General features: G+C 44.0%; 1 protein-coding gene across 2 annotated transcripts in view; it reads right to left on the reverse strand.

Moving 5' to 3' along the window:
• The window catches only part of WASHC1 (WASH complex subunit 1), a 45,873-nt gene that overhangs the window by 18,325 nt on the left and 6,033 nt on the right, over positions 1-21,515 (reverse strand). The window contains exons 2-4 of one of the 2 annotated variants that reach the window (XM_040345246.1): positions 20,043-20,199; positions 3,289-3,400; positions 124-270 (exon numbers count right to left, since the gene is read on the reverse strand). In XM_040345246.1, coding sequence (XP_040201180.1) covers positions 124-270; positions 3,289-3,400; positions 20,043-20,182 — 399 coding nt within the window. In that variant the 5' untranslated portion in view covers positions 20,183-20,199. The remainder of the gene's footprint in view (positions 1-123; positions 271-3,288; positions 3,401-20,042; positions 20,200-21,515) is intronic. The other variant, XM_040345247.1, reaches the window with a different exon arrangement.

The raw sequence follows: 21,515 nt of genomic DNA on the forward strand, positions 1-21,515 counted from the left end.
GCTATGTTTAAGATCCAAATTTTTATCAACTGCTCACTTTGTGCCTTGCTGCCCACCCTAGCCCCTCACTGGTTTACTCTTGCTACACATAGCAGTAATATTTATTTAAAATACATTTCTCACCTGCAAGGCTTGTTCATCCAAAGGACGGTGCTTGCTCTGGATTTTGTGTCGTGGCCTTTTCTCAGAAAACAGATCTTCTGCACCAGAAAAAATAGATGTGTATTCCTGAAGGCGGTCAGGGGCTGGGTACTTGGCACTTGAAAAAACCTGAACAGGCAGAGAAATGGGCCATTTAGATCAACAAAGCCAATACCAAGTGGATTAGGCAATAGGCTCAGTTCAATTCAACAAGTATCATTTGCTGTAACGATTGTTTTTTTTTAATCAATAAGTACTGAGAGCTGAAAATTGTATTATTAAAAACCCTTTGTTTTTTTGCATAACAGTATTAATATTCACCACTTCACTCTGTGCGTAATTTTTTTTTACCAAATATGTCCTCAAACACTTTTATGTAATTAAAAAACCCACTTGCTCCTTGTTAGAATTTAATAAAATTTAAATCCAAGCAGCTGTGAGATTCGTTTTAAGGCAGAAGGTAAAACCAACCATCAACAAAAAGGACTGCATGATAGCCAGTACATTGACCCGTGTGAGCGCTGGTGGTTTGGGCAGGTGCCATGTTCTGCTGGAAAATGAAATCAGCATCTTCATAAAGCTGGTCAGCAGAGGGAAGCATGAAGTGCTCTACAATTTCCTGGTAGACGGCTGCGCTGACTTTGGACTTGATAAATCACAGTGGACCAACACCAGCAGATGACATGGCTCCCCAAATCATCACTAACTGTGAAAGCTTTACACTGGACCTCAGGAAACTTGGATTCTGTACCTCTCCACTCTTCCACCAGACTCTGGGACCTTGATTTCCAAATGAAATGCTACATTTTCCATTGTCTATAATGATTTTGGGAGCCATGTCATCTGCTGGTGTTAGTCCACTGTGTTTTATCAAGTCCAAAGTCAGGGCAGCCTCTACCAGGAAATTCTAGAGAACGTCATGCTTCCCTCTGCTGACCAGCTTTATGGAGAGGTTTAATTTTCCAGCAGGACTTGGCACCTGCCAACACTGCCAAAAGTACCAACACCTGGTTTAATAAACATGGTATCACTGTGCTTGATTGCCCACCAAACTCGTCTGACCTAGACCCCATAGAGAATCTGTGGGATATTGTCAAGATTAAGATGAGGAACACCAGACCTAACAATGCAGACAAGCTGAAGGTCACTATCAAAGCAACCTGGGCTTCCATAAGACCTCAGCAGTGCCACAGGCTGATTGCTTTCGCCGCACTGATGCAGTAATTACATTTTTATTGGTCTTATGTAATATTGAAATTTTTTGAGATACAAAATGTTGGGGTTTCACTAGCTGTAAGCCATAATCATCAAAATTAAAATACAAAAAAAGAAGAATAGTGGGTGTGGCGCTGCTCTGAGAGGTAATGTTGCCAAATAAAATATGTATAAAAATTAATATAGCCTCAATGAGATCATATAGGTTAATAAATCCAACTCAGTATGTGCACAAAGCTAAACATCAATTGTTGATAAATATCCATTAGATGTTGCTAATCATTCATACGTGTAATATAAATTCATAACCATGTGCAAAATATTCACCAAAACAATTGAGGAAAAAAATATATATTTTTATTTAAGTGACAGTTGCTCTTTAATCTGCTTCAAACCATAAATTACACAATACGGCCCGGATTCACATACATCGTCACATATTTATGCGGGGCGTAGCGTATCTAATATACGCTACGCCGACGCAGCGCACAGAGGCAAGCACTGGATTCACCAAGCACTTGCTCCCCCTTTCACTCTTAAAGATACGCTGGGTTTCCTCTGCGCAAGCCAGCGTAGGTGGAAGTGGGCGTGAGCCATGCTAATGAGGCGTCACCCCATGCAAATTATAGGGCAAGCGCCATAGAAGTACTTAAAATGAACGGTGCATGCGCCGTCCCGTGGCCGCATCCCAGTGCGCATGCGCAGAATCACGTCAGAACTACTCCCCAATATACGCCGGATCACTGCCTACCACGTGAACGCAATCTACGCCTAGTCATATTCACGTACAACGTAAACGACAAAAGATACGACGGCTTGTGTTCCCTGGTCCGTACCTTTGCATGGGTTGCGCCTCCTATATGGGGAATAACTTTACGCCGGACGTACGACTTACGCAAACCACGTATATTATGTACGTTCGTGAATCGGCGTATCTCCCTCATTTGCATATGTGCATAGAAAATCAATGGGAGCGGCAAATGCGCCCAGCGTAAATATGCGCCCACGATATGCCGGCCGTAGGAAAGTTACGTCGGTCGGATGAAGCCTATTTTCAGGCGTATCTCAGTTTATGGGCACGGCGCATACTTACACTTATGCGGCGTATCTCGAGATACATCGGCGTAAGTGCTTTGTGAATCCGGGCCGATAGATAGGATAATTTTTTCTGACACGTTTACAAAATTAATTTTCACATGATTTGCTTACCTTTATGTCTATTTTATGGTCTTAAGTATTTCTAACACCAATTAATTTTATCACATGAATTGTTTAATTTATGGTTTGAAGAACTTTAAAGAGCACCTGTCACTTTAATAAATAAAAAAAATTAAAAATAAAAAACGTTTTTCCTCAATGGTAGTTTTGGTGACTATTTTGCACAAGGTTATACATTTATATTACACATATGAATGATTAGCAACATCTAATGGATACACATCAACAATTGATATAGAACATTGTGCACATACTGAGTTGCATTTATTAACATATAGGATCTCATTGAGGCTATATTCATTTTTTTTTTTACGGATTTTATATGGCAACATTACCTCTCGGAGCCGCTCCACACCCACCATTCCTTTCTTTAACACCAAAACACCACCCTGGTGGTTGTTTTCCAGTTGAGGCAGCAGCTTTCTTACATATAGTGTGAGGAACCAACGAAACATTGTGCGGAACAAGCGTTAGCATTAAAATAAAATAAAAAATACATCACTCTGTGTGTAATGCATCTATATAAAATATAAGAGTTTCCCTTTTTGAATTAAATTACTGAAATAAATTACCTTTCCGATGATGTTCTAATTGTATAAGATGCACCTGTAAATGCATCCACCCACCACAGTAAAGGGGCCAACTGGCCTCTCCCAGCATGTGCAGCCACTGCAGCAAGATGGAGACCCAGTGCTCAGTTAAATGGCCTCTCACCTTAATAGCCTTTTTACTGCCTTTGATCTTCTCTATCTTGGCTTGTGCCAGGCTGACTCGATTGTTGATGTTTCTGAGCTGCGTTCTGTTTGTCTCCACCCTCTGGAGGATCCTGAAAAGGCAGAAACAGTCTCTGATCACACACCAGTACCTGGGCAATATCTGCACTATGCACACAATTTTGATTTTCAGTTTAGTCATCAGTAGGGATGAATGGACTCATTTCAAAGCTAAATTACTAATGGTTTCCTACATTTGGCAAAATTTTGCCATGTGGACAGCTTCTGCAAAATTCATGTTAAAAAAAAAAAAAAATCATATCAGTTTCATATAGTTACATAGTAGGCGAGGTTGAAAAAAAGACAAGTCCAACCTATGTGTGCGATTATATGCCAGTATTACCTTGTATATCCCTGTATGTTGTGGTCGTTCAGGTGCTTATCTAATAGGTTTCTTGAAACTATCGATGCCCCCCGCTGAGACCACCGCTTGTGGAATGGAATTCCATAGCCTTGCTGCTCTTACAGTAAAGAACCATCTACGTAGTTTAAGGTTAAACCTCTTTTCTACAAATTTTAGTGAGTGGCTACGTGTTTTGTTAAACTCACTTCCGCGAAAAAGTTTTATCCCTATTATGGGATCACCAGTATGGCATTTGTAAATCAGGGCTCAAGTCCTGCGGGAATTCATGGGAACGGAGTTCCTGCACTTTTTTCACAGCAGGAACTCAGTTCCCTTTGCAGGACTAGAGCAGCTGAGCCGCCCAAGCCAATCCTTCACTAAGCGGTGATGCCCAGCTCGAGTCACTGTCAGGGGCAGGCGAACCTTTGTAGACCTTTATGTTACTGGCCGCTTCCTGTATATGGGTTTATCGGGTAGTGTGTGGGTATTCCGTCACTTCCTCGATGCCGCAATGTCTCCTGGGAGCTTTTGTCATTGTTCCCAGGAGGCATTGCGGAGGTCTGCCGCAAGTTATCGCGAGATTTAGAAAGAACTTGCGGTTTAGTAATTATGCATATGAGCGCATCTTTTTTTTTGGTGGGGGAGTGTTTCTTGGGTGGGAGTTCCCACACTTTTTTCCCCAGGACTTGACCCCTGTTGTAAATTGATATCGTATCCCCTCTCCAGAGAGAATAAGTTCACTGCTCACAACCTTTCCTCATAACTAATATCCTCCAGACCCTTTATTAGCTTTGCTGCCCTTCTTTTTTCTCGTTCCATTTCCAGTACATCATTCCTGTGGACTGGTGCCCACAACTGGACAGCATACTCTGGGTGGGGCCGGACCAGAGTCTTGTAGAGCGGGAGAATTATTGTTTTATCTCTTGAGCTAATCCCCTTTTTAATGCATGCCAATATTCTGTTTGCTTTATTAGCAGCAGCTTGGCATTGCATGCCATTGCTGAGCCTATCATCTACTAGAACCCCCAGGTCCTTTTCCATCCTAGATTCCCCCAGAGGTTCACCCCCTTGTGAGTAGATTGCATTTATATTTTTGCCACCCAAATGCATGATTTTACTTTTTTCTACATTGAACCTCATTTATTCTGATCCGAGCCGAAGGTGTGGAGTAGAGGGACATTATCCTCGAGACCATGTGTGGACCTAAACCTATCTGCTGTAGGGATAAGCGGAGGAACTGCAAATTAATCCAGGCCAAATGCTTTTTCTGTGTTGACCAAAAGAAGGCGGCACATGGGGACAGCTTGAGAACAAGCATAATCAGTCAGTAGGAGGGTTTTCAGAGTGTGGTCTCTGGCTTCTCGGCCACTCACAAAGCCAACTTAGTCTAAATTGATCAGACAAGGTAGTAATGGTTGTAATCCATTGGCAAGCACCTTGGCAAGAACCTTCAAATCAAGGATATAGGCCTATTTAGATGGGTCCTTACCAGGTTTTGGGATGAGAAGTGAGTGCCTCAAGCATTTGTGAGGAAAACGTATTACCCTCCATCAGAGAGTTGAATACTTTGGTCAGGAAAGGAGTCAAAAGGGAAGCAAAGTGTTTATAAAATTTTGGCATAAGCCGTCAAGACCTGGGCTCTTCCCAGTGGGAGTGTTTGCAATAGCTTTGGCAACCTCGTCCTCGGAGATAAGGTCTTCAAGGTTTTCAATTAAGTCCCCATCTAAAGTGAGGAGTGCAGATTATGCAATATGGGACATCAATTTCCTTTGCCAACACATTCTCAGATGGGGTTACAGGCGGTAGCAGAATATCATAAAGGGATTGGTAGAAATCCCTGAAATTCATTGATATCTCCGAGGGCGAGGAGAGAACATCACCATGAAGCCCTGTGTATGGGATATGAAGGTGGAGGATTGTTTCGGATAAAGGGAACATGCTAAAGGCCGACCGCATTTGTCCTGACATTTGTATTGGTGCAACGCTAGCTTGTCAGCGAACGTGCGGGCAGATGATTCGTAAGATTCCCTACGTTTGGATCAGACCTAAGTGACTACCGAAGAGATTCAACTGTAGGAGAACGTTTGTGTGTGGTTTCCAGATTCCTGAGGTTTTGTATCGCAGAGGCAATAGAAGCTGTTCTCTCATTTTTCAAGCATGTGCCTATTTAAATGAAGGTCACTCGTAAGACAGCTTTTAAGTCACCGTGTCCATTCTTCATAGGGAGCAGAGGGAACCGAGACTATCCAGAAAACCGGAATGGTCAGACCAAACCATAGTGTTGATATCGCATTCCAGAGACCAGTCTAAGTAACTACAATCAATAAAAAAGTACCAATACGGTAGTCAATACGACTGCAGGAATGATGGACAGAGATCTCCCTTTTGCCATTGAAACTAACACTTAGGCCCCATACACACGAGAGGATTTATCCGCGGATACGGTCCAGCGGACCGTATCCGCGGATAAATCCTCTCGAGGATTTGCGCGGATTTCCATCCGATGGAGTGTACTCACCATCGAATCGAAATCCGCGCCAAAATCCTCTGGCGATGACGTGACGCAGCGACATGGGCGACGCTGTCATATAAGGAATTCCACGCATGCGTCGAATCATTACGACGCATGTGGGGGATCCCCTCGGACGGATCGATCCGGTGAGTCTGTACAGACCAGCGGATCGATCCGTGGGATTCGATTCCAGCGGATAGATTTGTTGGCATGTCAACAAATTTTTATCTGCTGGAATTCAGAAATATCCGCGGATAAAGATCCGCTGGAGCATACACACCAGGGGATCCATCCGCTGAAAACGATCCGCTGAGATTTTTCAGTGGATGGATCCTCTCGTGTGTATGGGGCCTAAGGATAATGAGAGTCATGTTGAAAAGGCCAGTTGGGATACACTCTGCAAGTGACCCAAACTCTGTACTAAACAAAGACCAGATGGGATACACTTACAGTGTTACTAAACACACAAAGTCAGTCTGTATATGCAGTAAAGCATGCTTCTTATACTCACTGTGGAACCTAAGTGTAAAAAGAATGTTTGAACCTGTCTTCACTGATCATCCCCTTATTTTACTGTCCTCAATCCATCTGCTGATAGTACAGCGCCCTGGGAGGCACTCTACACATGCTCAGTTTGGTGTGTGCTGCAAGAGAGTTTTTTTTATTTTGAGGGGGGGGGGGGTGTGCATGTAATCTGCACAGGGCCAATCAGCACTGTCCAGACAGGGGTCATGCAGCCTCATAGGACAGTCAGAGGACAATGAAATCTCCTCCTACAAGCTTAAAACAGAGCTCGGCCAGACACCGATAGAAGTCACAAGGCTATATACTGCTGATTAGAAAAGGTATTTAGCAGTTTATATTCACTACAATAATTGCAGTTCCATGTTCTGTGTACCGTGGGAGACCAGTGAATGTGAGCTCCTGGGTTTAGTAACACTAAGAGCCCTTTCACACTGGAGCGTATTGCAGGCTCTATAGCGTTAAAAAAAGCACCTGCAATACACGCTTAAAAATCTGTCCCCATTCACTCCAGTGTGAAAGCCTGAGGGGCTTTCACACTGGAGCGGTGCACTAGCAGGACGGTAAAAAAAAGTCCCGCTAGGCGCATCTTTGGAGCAGAGAAGGAGCGGTGTGTTTACCGCTCCTCCTCCGCTGCTGCCCATTGAAATCAATGGGACGGGGCGGCTATATCGTTCGCAATGTGCTGCTTCAGCAGCGCATTGCGGGCGGTTTTAACCCTTTTACGGCCGCTAGCAGGGGGTAAGAAAGATGCCGCTCCAGGTGAGCACACCTAAGGTAATCACTGTCCACTCAAGAACCAACGGGTGCCGGCAATGCACAGGATATGCAGAGAAAGAGATATATGGACAGCCACACTCCAAAGTCTTAAAAAGACGTGCTCTAGCACGTTTTTTTCCCACTGTATGCTGGTTTTTGTAGTGCATTTTCTTTTTACCCAAATAAAGGGCACGTCTTAAGACTTTGGAGTGCGGCTGTCCATATATCTCTTTCTCTGCGCTAGCAGGGGGTAAATGCGCCCCGCTAGCGGCCGAAATGTGCCGCAAATACGCCCATAGCGTCGCCGGTAAAAATAACGGCATTTTACTGCCGATGCTATGGGCTGCACAGTGTGAAAGTCCTCCAAGTCCACTTTCACTTTTAAAACACTCATGTTGATTTTATAATATCTTCTCTATAAATATTTCCTGCCCCATTTTTCATTTTTTTAAGACACCATTTACAATCGTTAAACTGAATCTCTGAAGGCTGTAATTAGAAACTGAAAAACTTTGCCTCTATGAAGAGCTATCAGATGTGACACTTATGTTTTTAGAGCTCAGAATTGCAGCAGTAGATGCTGGGACCTGGTAAGTTAACCTGCTCAGTGACAATCACTGCTGGTGCTTTGATTGTTGTCCTGTGAGCTGGAAAATCGTATGATGAGGCTAACCCTTTGTTGATAAAGCATTGCAGAGAGGGGACAACGTATGGAGACAGGGATCGCTTGGTGTTACCCATTGATTTGGAGCTTTATTGAAGGCTCCGGCTAGCTCCAGTCCCGATCTTCCATAGAACAAACACTGTCTAAATTCAACCACTGGCATTTTGTTGCTGTTACCTATCTGCTTAAATACATCTGGGAACTTGCAATCTCAAGCCCAGATTGATATTGGGCTGGCCTCCGTCTGCACCCCCACTCTGACAGTTGCCTCACCTACTCTCTTTAAGGAATCACTCTACTTGAGTAAAAACAATTTATGACCATATTTATCTCTATCCTATACCCCTGACGAAGGTGTTCAACTATCAAAAATCAAAGTCAAAAATTATATAAAGTCTTTCAGACGGATGCAGCATTCTTGAATTTAAAGAGACATTGGGGCATGATCACAGAACTATCAGACGTTTTGTTGCAAATACTCAACAGGGTTGCAAGAAACGTGTTGAGAAAAAAAATATGCAAATTAACTGCCAAAAGATATGAGAAGAATCAAAACGTGAAGCTACCAGGAACCCATTAGACTCCAGTGCTGTCACAGAACTACAACCTAGAGTGCCCAGAAGTACTAGGTGTTCAGTGCTCAGAGATGGCCAAGGTAAGGGAGGCGGAAACCCGACCTCCACTGAACAAAACACAGAAGTTGAAACGTTAAGACAGATTTTCAAAGGTTTTATAGACTGATGGGATAAGAGCAACTCTTTATGGACCAGATGGATGGGCCTGTGGTTGGATCAGTAATGGGCACAGAGATCCACTTCCATTCAGAAGTCAGCAACGTGGAGGTGGGGTACTCGTATGCAGGACCGCCATCAGAGGGGTACAGGCAGTACACCTGTAAGGGGCCCGGATGGCAACCCCCCTTTTCTTTTTCTCTTTTTTTTTTTGTAAGGGGTCGGGAGGTCCCCAGGGACCCGGATGGCAACAGCAATTTTTTTTTCATTTATTTTATATAAAAAAATTATTAAAAATTATTTTTTTATGTATATATATTTTTTTTTATTAAAAATATATATAAAAAATATATATAAAGAAAGAAAAGAAATAAAAAGAAATAAAAAAAGTATATAAAAAAAATGTAATTTTTTATTTTTTTTAAAAGGGGGGGGGGGGGTTGCCATCCGTGGCCCTGGGGACCTCTGGGAGGTCTAGGGCTAGAATTATTGCTCTCGCTCCAACGATCGTGGTGATACCTCACTTGTGTGGTTTGAACACCGTTTTCGCTTCTGCGCGCGAGCTCATCGGGACGGGGCACTTTAAAACATTTTTTTTTTGTTTTCTTATTTAGTTTATTCATTTTTACACACAAAAAAAATTGGTCACTTTTATTCCTATTACAAGGAATGTAAACATCCCTTGTAATAGAAAAAAGCATGACAGGTCCTCTTAAATATGAAATCTGGGGTCACTTCCGCCCTGCTATGCTATGGGGACGGGTGGGGGTCATCTTGCCCTCATCGTATCTCAGCCGAGGAGAGGAAAGAACCCGATCACCTCCGCTGCCGCCGCCGACGGCTCCGGTAAGTGGCAGAGGGCGCGGGAGAGCGGCGCCCTCTCCCGCCGCCGATAACGGTGATCTTGCGGCAAATCCGCTGCGGAGACCACCATTATCGTTTACAGGACCGCTCAAAGAAAAGATGGATATCTCGGTTGTGGCAGCAGCTGCTGCCGTTACCGAGATATCCATCTTTAAAGTACCGACGTATATGTACATGAGCGGGTCCTTAAGTGGTTAAAGGGGCTGTAAACCCTCAAGGTTTTTCACCTTAATGCATTCTATGCAATGCATCAAGGCAAAAACCCTTCTGTTGTGCAGCAGCCCCCCAGAGCCCCCCTTTTACTTACCTGAACCCGATCCTTCCATCGACGGGGGACGAGCACAGCAGCTCCAGCCGCTGTCTTGGGTCCTCATTGGATAGATTGATAGCAGCACAGCCATTGGCTCTCTCGGCTGTCAATAAAATCCAGTGACGCGGGAGCTGGGGGGCGCGGCCGAGTCCTGCCATCTGTGTCAATGGACGCAGCTGCAGGACTCGGGAGCATGCTTGCATGGGTGTCCCCTTGGGATGCAAGCCTCCAAGGGGGAATTCAATGTGGGGAGGAGAGCCGCTGGGGGACCCCAGAAAAGGAGGATTGGGGGCCACTCTGTGCAAAACCCTTGCACAGAGGAGGCAAGTATACAGTTTTTGTTATAAAAAAACAAAAAAAAACAACTCCTTTAACCACTTCAATATCGGCCCATTGTCATATGACGTCCACAAAGGACCTCTACCGATCCGGGTGGACGTCATATGACGTCCTGGGCTTTGTGGGGGGGATATCTGAATGATGCCTGCAGCTAGAGGCATCATTCAGATATCCTTCTCTTCTGCCAGCGATTCTGCACAACGTAAGAAGGATCATAGCGGCGGTTCCGCCGCTAGATCGTTCTTACAGGCGGCGGGAGGGGACACCCCCCCTCCCGCCGCCATCCGGTGCTTTTCCGGGCTCTCTCCTGTGCCATCGGGGGCCCGGAGAACGAATCGTCCGATTCTGGCAGGAAGCATAGAGATGACTGGTGACCAGATGGTCACCAGTCATCTCTATGACCGTCGGAGGACCCGGACGCGATGTGATGACGTCACGCCCGGGTCCCCGTAAGTAAACAAAGCCGCAATTGCGGCTGCTAAGCAACAGTAATCATGAGATAGGTGAATTTTTTTTCACCGATTTCATGCTTTCCAGCCTGGAGTAGAGATGTGGGGTCTTATTGACCCCGCATCTCTCCATAAAGAGTACCTGTCACACACATTCCTATTACAAGGGATGTTTACATTCCTTGTAATAGGAATAAAAGTGATAATAAAAAAAAAAAAAAAAAAAAAAAAAGTGTTAAAAAATTAATAAATATGTAAAAAAAAAAAAAGAAATAAAACATTTTTTTTAACGCCCCTGTCCCCAGTAGCTAGCGCGCAGAAGCGAACGCACACGCAAGTCCCGCCGACATATGTAAACGCCGTTTAAACCACATACTGTATGTGAGGTATCGCCGCGTGCGTTAGAGTGCCAGAAACAATTCTAGCACTAGATCTCCTCTGTAAATCTAAACTGGTAACCTGTAAAAATTATCAAAGCGTTGCCTATGGAGATTTTTAAGTACCGAAGTTTGGCGCCATTCCATGAGTGTGCGCAATTTTAAAGCGTGACATGTTAAGTATCTATTTACTCGGTGTAACATCATCTTTCATATTTTACAAAAAAATTGGGCTAACTTTACTGTTTTGTTATTTTTGTAATTCATGAAACAATTTTTTTCCAAAAAAAAGGCGTTTGAAAAAAGATTGCGCAAATACCGTGCAAGATAAAACGTTTCAATGACCGTCGTTTTATTCCCTAGGGTGTCTGCTAAAAAAAACATATATAATGTTTGGGGGTTCTGCGTAATTTTCTAGCAAAAAAAATATGATTTGTACATGTAGGAAAGAAGTGCCAGAATAGGCCTGGTATGGATGTGTGTATAACAGCCCTGTATGCAAGCGGTTAAAGATGAAGGAACAAGGACATGGTCCCCTTCCTCACCTGACCTAACCCCTATTTTAAACAGGAGATTTACAGTGAAGGAAAACAGTACACCTCTCTGAACAGTGTCTGGAAGGCTGTGGCTGCTGCTTCACAAAAAGTTGATCATCAATAGATCAAGAAACTGACAGACTTCATGAATGAAAGGCCTATGACTGTTAGACCCCCTTTCACACTGCAGCGCCGGTAATTTTTTCTGTGTTTTAGTGGCGCGTTAGGGAGCTAGCGGGCCAGTTTGTTTAGGTCTCGTGACAACGGGACCTTAAAAAAAAAAAAAAAAGGACCAGTTTTACGACACTTTCAAATCGCTTTGGAAGCGCTGCCCATTCATTTCAATGGACTGGGACATTTTAAGAGCGCTATTTATAGCGCTCCCAAGCCGCGCCAAAGATGCTGCTTGCAGGACTTTTCCTAACGTCCTGCAAGCGCACCGCCCTTGTGTGAAAGCACTCACTGCTAAGAATGGCGCTTTATAGAGGCTATTTCTAGCGCTAAAACGCCTGAAGGTCATCTCAGTGTGAAAGCGGCCTAATCGAAAAGAATGGCGCCTATATTGGTCACTTATTTTTTATTTTCTTAAGTGTCAGAAATGTTTATTTGTAAATTTTGAATTGTTTGTTTATTATTCTCACTTTAACAGATGAAAACAAACAAGTGAGATGGGAATTTGTTTTTTCATTTCGTTGCACAACAATTGTGCACACGAATAGTTGCCAAATAATTGTGCACACATAGATATTCTCCTAAGAAAGCCAAAACCTAATTTTTACATTCACTTAAAGGGGGGTTCCAACCACAATTAGCATTTTTTAAATGTATGTCCTTTCATCCTGCGTTTTTATAATATAAATCCGGTCACTTACTATTTTACAATCCGCCGCCGTTCCGCATAGATATTCAAAAAAGAGTTTATAAAACTATGTCCACACCGTTGTCATTTTGCTTGTGGGCATTGTGAAGCCCACAAGCACTTACTTCCTGGAAGTCCTGGATGGGGAGTGATAATTGGGTAGCGCACTGCATCCTGGGAAATGATGACACACATTTCCCAGGAGCATTAGAGGGAGATGATGTCAGGATCCTAGGTGATTCCAAAGGCAGATTTTGTGGGACTGCATAGCAACAGGCATTTCCAGATGAGTAAAAAAAATATATTTTTATTTTTTTAGTTCTAATGAGCACAATAATGAAAAAAAAAAAATTTGGGATGGAAACTCCACTTTAAATATTCAGATTTTAGATATATTAACATTTTGGACTGACCGAGAACACTGTATTGTTCAATAATGAAATGAATCCTCAAAAATACAACTTGCCTAAGAATTGTGCACACTCTGGGCCAGATTCTCAAAGAGATACAACAGTGTATCTCCTGATACACCGCTGTATCTCTGACTTAGGCAGGTCGTATCTATGCGACTGATTCATAGAATCAGTTACGCATAGATATGCCTAAGATCCGACAGGTGTAACTGTGTTACATCGTCGGATCTTAACTGCAATTTAAAAATGGCTGCTGGGGGCGTTCTCGCTGATTTACGGCGAGGATATGTAAATCAGCGAGATACGCCAATTCACGAACGTACGCGGGCCCGACGCAGTCACTTTACGTCGTTTACATAAGCGTTTTCCCGGCGTATACTTACCCCTGCTTCTATGAGGCGCAGCCAATGTTAAGTATGGCCGTCGTTCCCGCGTCAATTTTTTTTTTTACGTAGTTTGCGTACGTCGATTTACAAAAGCGCTAGACGCTAGTTATGCTCACGCCGAAACCAATGACGTCCTAGCGACGTCATTGGGAGCAATGCACGCCGGGAAAATTTGCGGACGGCGCATGCGCATTTAAATCGGCACGGGGACGCGCCTGATTTAAATACTACACTCCCCCTAGCCGCGGAATTTGAATTCCGCCGGGGGATTTATGATCCGTCGCCGCAAGTTTGGAGGTAAGTGTTTTGTAAAATACCCACTTGCCTCTAAAACTTGCGACGGCGGATCTTAAATCAGATAGATTACGCAGATCTAAAGATCCGCTGATCTATCTCAATCTGGCCCAGTGTATTTCTAATTTTTACATCTGCAGCTTTTAGTACAATAATTCCTTTGGATCCTGCTATGAAGGTCCTTGTTCAGGCATTTCCCATTACAGGATGACAGTCCCTGTCCAAATGTGCTCCTGTGTCACACTGGCTTTAAATAAAGACTACAAGTGGCCATTTCAACTCATTACACAGGTATGGTCCACTAAGGTCACCATGAGGAAGCCTGCCCCAGAAATGCCCTGCAGCCATTGCTGAAGTGTGTGTAGCTAGGAAGTGGCTGCAGACGGGATCAGCAGCCCGGAGATGTAACAAAGAGTACAAATACAGTGATAACAAGGATTTAAAAAAAAAAGCTATTGTTTGATACACAGTGCAACCTAAATCCCATTCTGTAATGCCCTGTACACACGATCGGTTCATCCGATGAAAACGGACTGATGGATTTTTTCATCAGATATCCGATGAAGCTGACTTTCATCAGTCTTGCCTACACACCATCGGTTAAAAAAACGATCGTGTCAGAACGCGGTGACGTAAAACACTACGACGTGCTGAGAAAAATGAAGTTCAATGCTTCCAAGCATGCGTCGACTTGATTCTGAGCATGCGTGGATTTTTAACCGATGGACGTGCCCACAGACAATCGTTTTTTTCTATCGGTTTTTTAACCATCAGATAATTTTAAAACAATTTGTTTTTTCACCGATGGATAACAAACCGATGGGTCCCACACACGATCGGTTCGTCTGATGAAAACGGTCCATCAGACGAATCAATCATGTGCACGCGGCTTTAAAGTTTTTTTTTTTACGCCAAATAAAGAGTTGCATAATACAGGCATCAAGGAATACAGAAAGAGCCACATAATTGTTCACTGCCAGGAAATGTTCTCGTAGTGTATAACAATTTGTCTTAATAGTTCTAAAATATTTGGAAGCACCCTGTACAATAAGCTGCGCACATCTGACAGTGACGGCCCCCGATAGCGGGAACATTGTGTCTGCATTTCACCCTCCCCGACTCCCCGGTAATCCATCCTCAGCTCTGCAGAGGACATATTTTTCTAATTAATGCTAATTACAGCCTGAGATAAGAAATGATTAGCATATCTGGAGAAGGTATAAGTGCAGGAACTGGGGATGTGTGACCTTATCAGGACAGGAAGGGAGAACAGACTGCAGTTCCCATGTGCCTTAATCAGCTAGATAAACTCAAGCAAGGCGGTAGTTTTCAGCACCACTTGCAGCAATTGGGACCTCTTGAGGTGTGGCAACAAGCGCTAATGATCATTAGAGCTAATCTGAATCTCAACAATAGGCAGTCGAAGACCTGACACTAAAACAAACTATGTGGTTTATATTAGAACCAGAGCATGGCAAGACTATCACATCAAGTCAGGAATACTCAGCTAAAAGACATACAGAAATTAATGTTAGAAGTATGATAACAGGTAGTATATGCAGGGGAGGGGTGTGGCGGGTATAACGATGGGCAGTATGTGCAGAACAGGAGAGCTGAGGGCACGATGATAGGCAGTATATGCAGGAGAGGAGTGCAGAGGGTATAGCAGCACACAGTATATGTAGGAGAGGAGTGTGGAGGGTATGACATGGAGCATTATGTACAGGAGAGAAGTGCAGAGAGAAGGATATAGGACATTATGTACAGGAGAGGGAGTGCAGAGGGTATACCAGCAGGCAGTATATGCAGAAGAGTAGTGTGGAGAATATATAAGGGTGGGCGGTATGTGCAGAAAAGTGTAGAGCATAGGAGATGGAGCATTATGTAGTAGAGCATATCAGAGGGTATCATAAAGGACATTATCTATAAAAGAGGGAGTGGATAGGATATAGGACATTATGTATAGGAGAGGAAGTGGATAGGATATGGGGAATTATGTATAGGAAAGGGAGTGCAGAGGATAGGATATGGGGCATTATGTATAGGAGAGGGAGTGCAGAGAATAGGATATAGGACATTATGTATTAGGAGAGGGAGTGCATAGAATAGGATATAGGACATTATGTATAGGAGAGGGAGTGCAGACGATAGGATATAGGACATTATGTATAGGAGAGGGAGTGCAGACGATAGGATATAGGACATTATGTATAGGAGAGGGAGTGCAGAGAATAGGATATAGGACATTATGTATAGGAGAGGGAGTGCAGAGAATAGGATATAGGACATTATGTATTAGGAGAGGGAGTGCATAGAATAGGATATAGGACATTATGTATAGGAGAGGGAGTGCAGAGGATAGGATATAGGTATAGGACATTATGTATAGGAGAGGGAGTGCAGAGGATAGGATATAGGTATAGGACATTATGTATAGGAGAGGGAGTGCAGAGGATAGGATATAGGTATAGGACATTATGTATAGGAGAGAGAGTGCATAGAATAGGATATAGGACATTATGTATAGGAGAGGGAGTGCATAGAATAGGATATAGGACATTATGTATAGGAAAGGGAGTGCAGAAGGTATACCAGCAGGCAGTAAATGCAGGAGATGAGTGTGAAGTATATACAAGGGTGGGCAGTATGTGCAGAAGAGGAGTGCAGAGTGTATACGAGCAGACAGTATATGCAGGAGAAGAGTGTAGAAGGTATGACAGCATGCAGTATGTGCAGGAGAAAATGTTGGCGGGTATAATAGCAGGTGTGCAGGAGAGAAGGGCAGAGGGTATGACAGCAGGCAGCATGTGAAGAAAAGGAGGGTATAATAGGGGTCGGTAGGTGCAGAACAGTAAGGAGGGTATGACATGGGGCAGTATGTGAAGAGAGGAGGGTAAAAAGGGAGCATTATGTGCAGGAGAGGAATGCCGAGTGTACAACAGGGGCAGGAGATGAGGGCAAAAGGAAAAAACGGGGAACAGTAAATGCAAGAGAGGAGTGTGAGGGGTATGACAGCAGGCAGCGTGTGCAGGGTATAATAGCAGGTGTGCAGAAGAGAAGGGCAGAGAGCATACCAGGGGGCAGTATGTGCAGGAGAGTAGTGTGGTGGATATAACAACAGGCGTGCAGGAGAGGAGTGCGGAGGGTATAAGAGGGGGAAGTATGTGCAGGCAGGGCCGCCATCAGGAATTATGGGGTTTCAGGTATGGGCCCTCCTGGAACAGAGAACGGGGGGGGGGGGGGGTGCTGACGCCTAAAATTGAGAAGCGGGGGGAGCCCCTTTACAAAAAATAAATAAATAAAGAAAAATATATATAAAAAAAGGGGGGTAGCCATCCAGGGGCCCTGGGGACCTCTGGGCCCTTTAATAAAAAGAATAAAAGAAAAAGAAAAAAAAAAAAAATATATATATATATATATATATATATATATATAATAAACATTTATAAAAAATTAAAAAAAGGGGGTTGCCATCCAGGGCCCTGGGGAACTCTGGGCCCTTTAATAATTTTTTTTTGAAGAATCAACAACAAGTGGGACACAATCATGAAGTGGAACGAAATTTATTGGATATTTCAAACTCTTTTAACAAATAAAAAAAGAAAAATTGGGCGTGTAAAATTATTCAGCTCCTTTACTTTCAGTGCAGCAAACTCTCTCCAGAAGTTCAGCGAGGATCTCTGAATGATCCAATGTTGACCTAAATGACTAATGATGATAAATATAATCCACCTGTGTGTAATCAAGTCTCCGTATAAATGCACCTGCACTGTGATAGTCTCAGAGGTCCGTTTAAAGCGCAGAGAGCATCATGAAGAACAAGGAACACACCAGGCAGGTCCGAGATACTGTTGTGGAGAAGTTTAAAGCCGGATTTGGATACAAAAAGATTTCCCAAGCTTTAAACATCCCATAGAGCACTGTGCAAACGATAATATTGAAATGGAAGGAGTATCAGACCACTGCAAATCTACGAAGACCTGGCAGTCCCTCTAAACTTTCAGCTCATACAAGGAGAAGACTGATCAGAGATGCAGCCAAGAGGCCCATGATCACTCTGGATGAACTGCAGAGATCTACAGCCGAGGTGGGAGACTCTGTCCATAGGACAACAATCAGTCGTATACTGCACAAATCTGGCCTTTACGGAAGAGTGGCAAGAAGAAAGACATTTCCTAAAGATATCCATAAAAAGTGTCGTTTAAAGTTTGCCACAAGCCACCTGGGAGACACACCAAACATGTGGAAGAAGGCGCTCTGGTCAGATGAAACCAAAATCGAACTTTTTGGCAACAATGCAAAACGTTATGTTTTTGGCGTAAAAGCAACACAGCTCATCACCCTGAACACACCATCCCCACTGTCATACATGGTGGTGGCAGCATCACGGTTTGGGCCTGCTTTTCTTCAGCAGGGACAGGGAAGATGGTTAAAATTGATGGGAAGATGGATGGAGCCAAATACAGGACCATTCTGGAAGAAAACCTGATGGAGTCTGCAAAAGACCTGAGACTGGGACGGAGATTTGTCTTCCAACAAGAAAATGATCCAAAACATAAAGCAAAATCTACAATGGAATGGTTCACAAATAAACATATCCAGGTGTTAGAATGGGCAAGTCAAAGTCCAGACCTGAATCCAATCGAGAATCTGTGGAAAGAACTGAAAACTGCTGTTCACAAACGCTCTCCATCCAACCTCACTGAGCTCGAGCTGTTTTGCAAGGAGGAATGGGCAAAAATTTCAGTCTCTCGATGTCCAAAACTGATAGAGACATACCCCAAGCGACTTACAGCTGTAATCGCAGCAAAAGGTGGCGCTACAAAGTATTAACTTAAGGGGGCTGAATAATTTTGCACGCCCAATTTTTCAGTTTTTTATTTGTTAAAAAAGTTTGAAATATCCAATAAATTTCGTTCCACTTCATGATTGTGTCCCACTTGTTGTTGATTCTTCAAAAAAAATTACAGTTTTATATCTTTATGTTTGAAGCCTGAAATGTGGCAAAAGGTCGCAAAGTTCAAGTGGGCCGAATACTTTCGCAAGGCACTGTAAATAAATAAAAAATAAAAGAAATTAAAAAAAATATATAAAAAATAAATAAAAAAAAGGGGGTTGCCATCCGGGCCCCTGGGAACCTCCGGACCCCTTACAGGTGTACTGCCTGTACCCCCCTGATGGCGGCCCTGTGTGCAGGAGAGGAGTGCGGAGGGTATAAGAGGGGGGGGGGGGGGGAGTATGTGCAGGGAAGGAGGGTGAAGGGTATAACAGGAGGCAGTATATGCAGGAAAGGAGTGCAGAGGATAGAACAGTAAGCAGTATAAGTAGGAAAGGAGTGCAGAGGGTATGACAGCAGGCAGCATGTGAAAGAAAGGAGAGTATAAAAGGGGGCAGTATGTGCGGGAGCAGAATGTGGAGTGTATTACAGTGAACAACAGTATGTGCAGAAGAGGAGGGCAGAGGGTATACCAGGGAACAGTATGTGCAGAAGAGGAGGGCAGAGGGTATACCAGGGAACAGTATGTGCAGAAGAGGAGGGCAGAGGGTATACCAGGGAACAGTATGTGCAGAAGAGGAGGGCAGAGGGTATACCAGGGAACAGTATGTGCAGAAGAGGAGGGCAGAGGGTATACCAGGGAACAGTATGTGCAGAAGAGGAGGGCAGAGGGTATACCAGGGAACAGTATGTGCAGAAGAGGAGGGCAGAGGGTATAACAGTGAAAAGCTAACCCTGTGACAATAAGCTCACAAGGTTAGCATAGAAAGGCTTAAAATCCATACTTCCAGACAGTGAAAGTTGGGTAGAATATATATTAGTAGTAGTGAACAGTGTACATGTGCCTGTGTTTCCGGATACTATGTACTTCCATCTGTCTTAATTGCCCTCCTGTAATACTCTGTACAGCAGCACTTAGACCAGGAAAGGGGATTTTTCAGTAGTCTGAATTTGTCAATAACTTTGCACATTTGTGCCAATCTAACACAGGCAACAAGCTTTTAGGAAGGGAGAGGTGACCTCATAAATCACTATCCAATCACAAGCTGTGGGCCAGTCCCAGGCCTGGCTGTGTTGCTCAGTTGCCGTGTAGTCTTCCTGGGAGAAGAAGGACCTGCTTGGGTTGCTTGTACGTGGATCTCAGGACTAGCTAAACAGAATTACAAGTCTTTTTGCCAGTTAAACAGTTTATTTACAGTATATGTATTTCAACGGTATGTAGCTACTTGACTGCAGCTCTGCTTTGAATAATGTCTTGTAATTGTATGGAGTGCAGGAGAACCACAGTGGTCTGTGACTGCAGGGTGGTTGGGGGGCTGGGGGTGCTCTGCAATACCGTACCTGTTGAAGATGTCATTGGACACGGTCTGTAGGTGTTGCAGGGTGTCGGTGATCTGTTGTATGGTTTCTTCCCTCCGCAGGTCTGGCTGGATTAGAGGCACCGAGTAGGCCTGCTTCTCCACAGAGAGCCTCTGAGGCATGGTGACAGCGCCTCCTGCTGGAAACACAAGAGAACACATCTTCTTAGATATAAAGTAAGACCGAACCAAAGAAATACATGCATGCTGCCATCACCGACCTCCTCCTGAAAATTCTGGTGTTCGGCTGTCATACCGATGCAGTGGATTTGAAACAGGAGTCCAGGGTAAACAAATATTGTCTAAATATAAGAGCCATATGTATTCTTACATAAATGTGTCTTGGTATCCGGTCTATAATTATTTCCATATCTGTGCACTAATCCATCACAAAACTCCTCCAAAACTTTGCCTCTATTATGGGAGCTTCATCTAATAAAGACCAGTCACATATGCCCTCTCTGTATGCAGGGTGACTGGTCTTATACACGCCCCCTCATGTAGTTTTCTGCAGACAGCCTGTAGGGTATGGGTGCTCAACATGTTGCCCCCCAGCGGTTGCATAACTACAAGTCCCATGAGGCTTTGCTAGGCTGACAGGCACAAGCATGATTTCCAAAGGCAGAGGCATGATGGGACTTGTAGTTCTGCAACAGCTGGAGGGCCACAGGTTGAGCAATCATGCTGTAAAGGATGGGCCCTAACAGGTGCCTCCCACCACTCTGCTCTCTGCACAGGCTACATGCCACACAAAGATGATGACACAGCTAGATTTGTAAGAAATGATCTGCCTTTTTAAAAGACATTTGGTGCACACAAAGTGGTCATAACCTTTCTGACTATTGAAGTATATAGTCAAAAGTTTTGTGACGCCTGCCATAACATGAACTTTAATGGCATCCCAATCTAAGTCCGTAGGGTTTAATATTGAGTTGGGCCACCCTTTGGAGCTATAACAGTTTTGACTCTTCTGGGAAGGCTGTCCACAAGGTTTGGGAGTGTGTCTATGGGAGTGTTTGACCATTCTTCCAGAAGCACATTTGTGAGGTCAGGCACTGATGTTGGATCAGAAGGCCCGGCTCACAGTCTCCACTTTTTTTTAACTTAACTTGACTCCAGCGCCTCAGACCGGTGAGCCACACTACCACCTCACAGTCTCCGCTTTAATTCATCCCAAAGGTGTTCTATTGGGTTGAGGTCAGGACTCGGTGCAGGCCAGTGCATTGCCTATGGCCCCAAACCTGCTCATCCATGTCTTTATGTACCTTGCTTTGTGTACTGATTCAAATCATTTGGTGGAGGGGGGGGGGCGGTTATGGTGTGGGGTTATATTCAGGGGTTGGGCTTGGCCCCTTAGTTCCAGTGAAGGGAACTCTTAAGGCGTCAGCATAACAAGACATTTTGGACAATTTCATGCTCCCAACCTTGAAGGAACAGTTTGAGGATGTCCCCTTCC

The sequence above is a fragment of the Rana temporaria genome, chromosome 3 (genome assembly GCF_905171775.1).
Source record: "Rana temporaria chromosome 3, aRanTem1.1, whole genome shotgun sequence".
Taxonomy (NCBI): domain Eukaryota; kingdom Metazoa; phylum Chordata; class Amphibia; order Anura; family Ranidae; genus Rana; species Rana temporaria.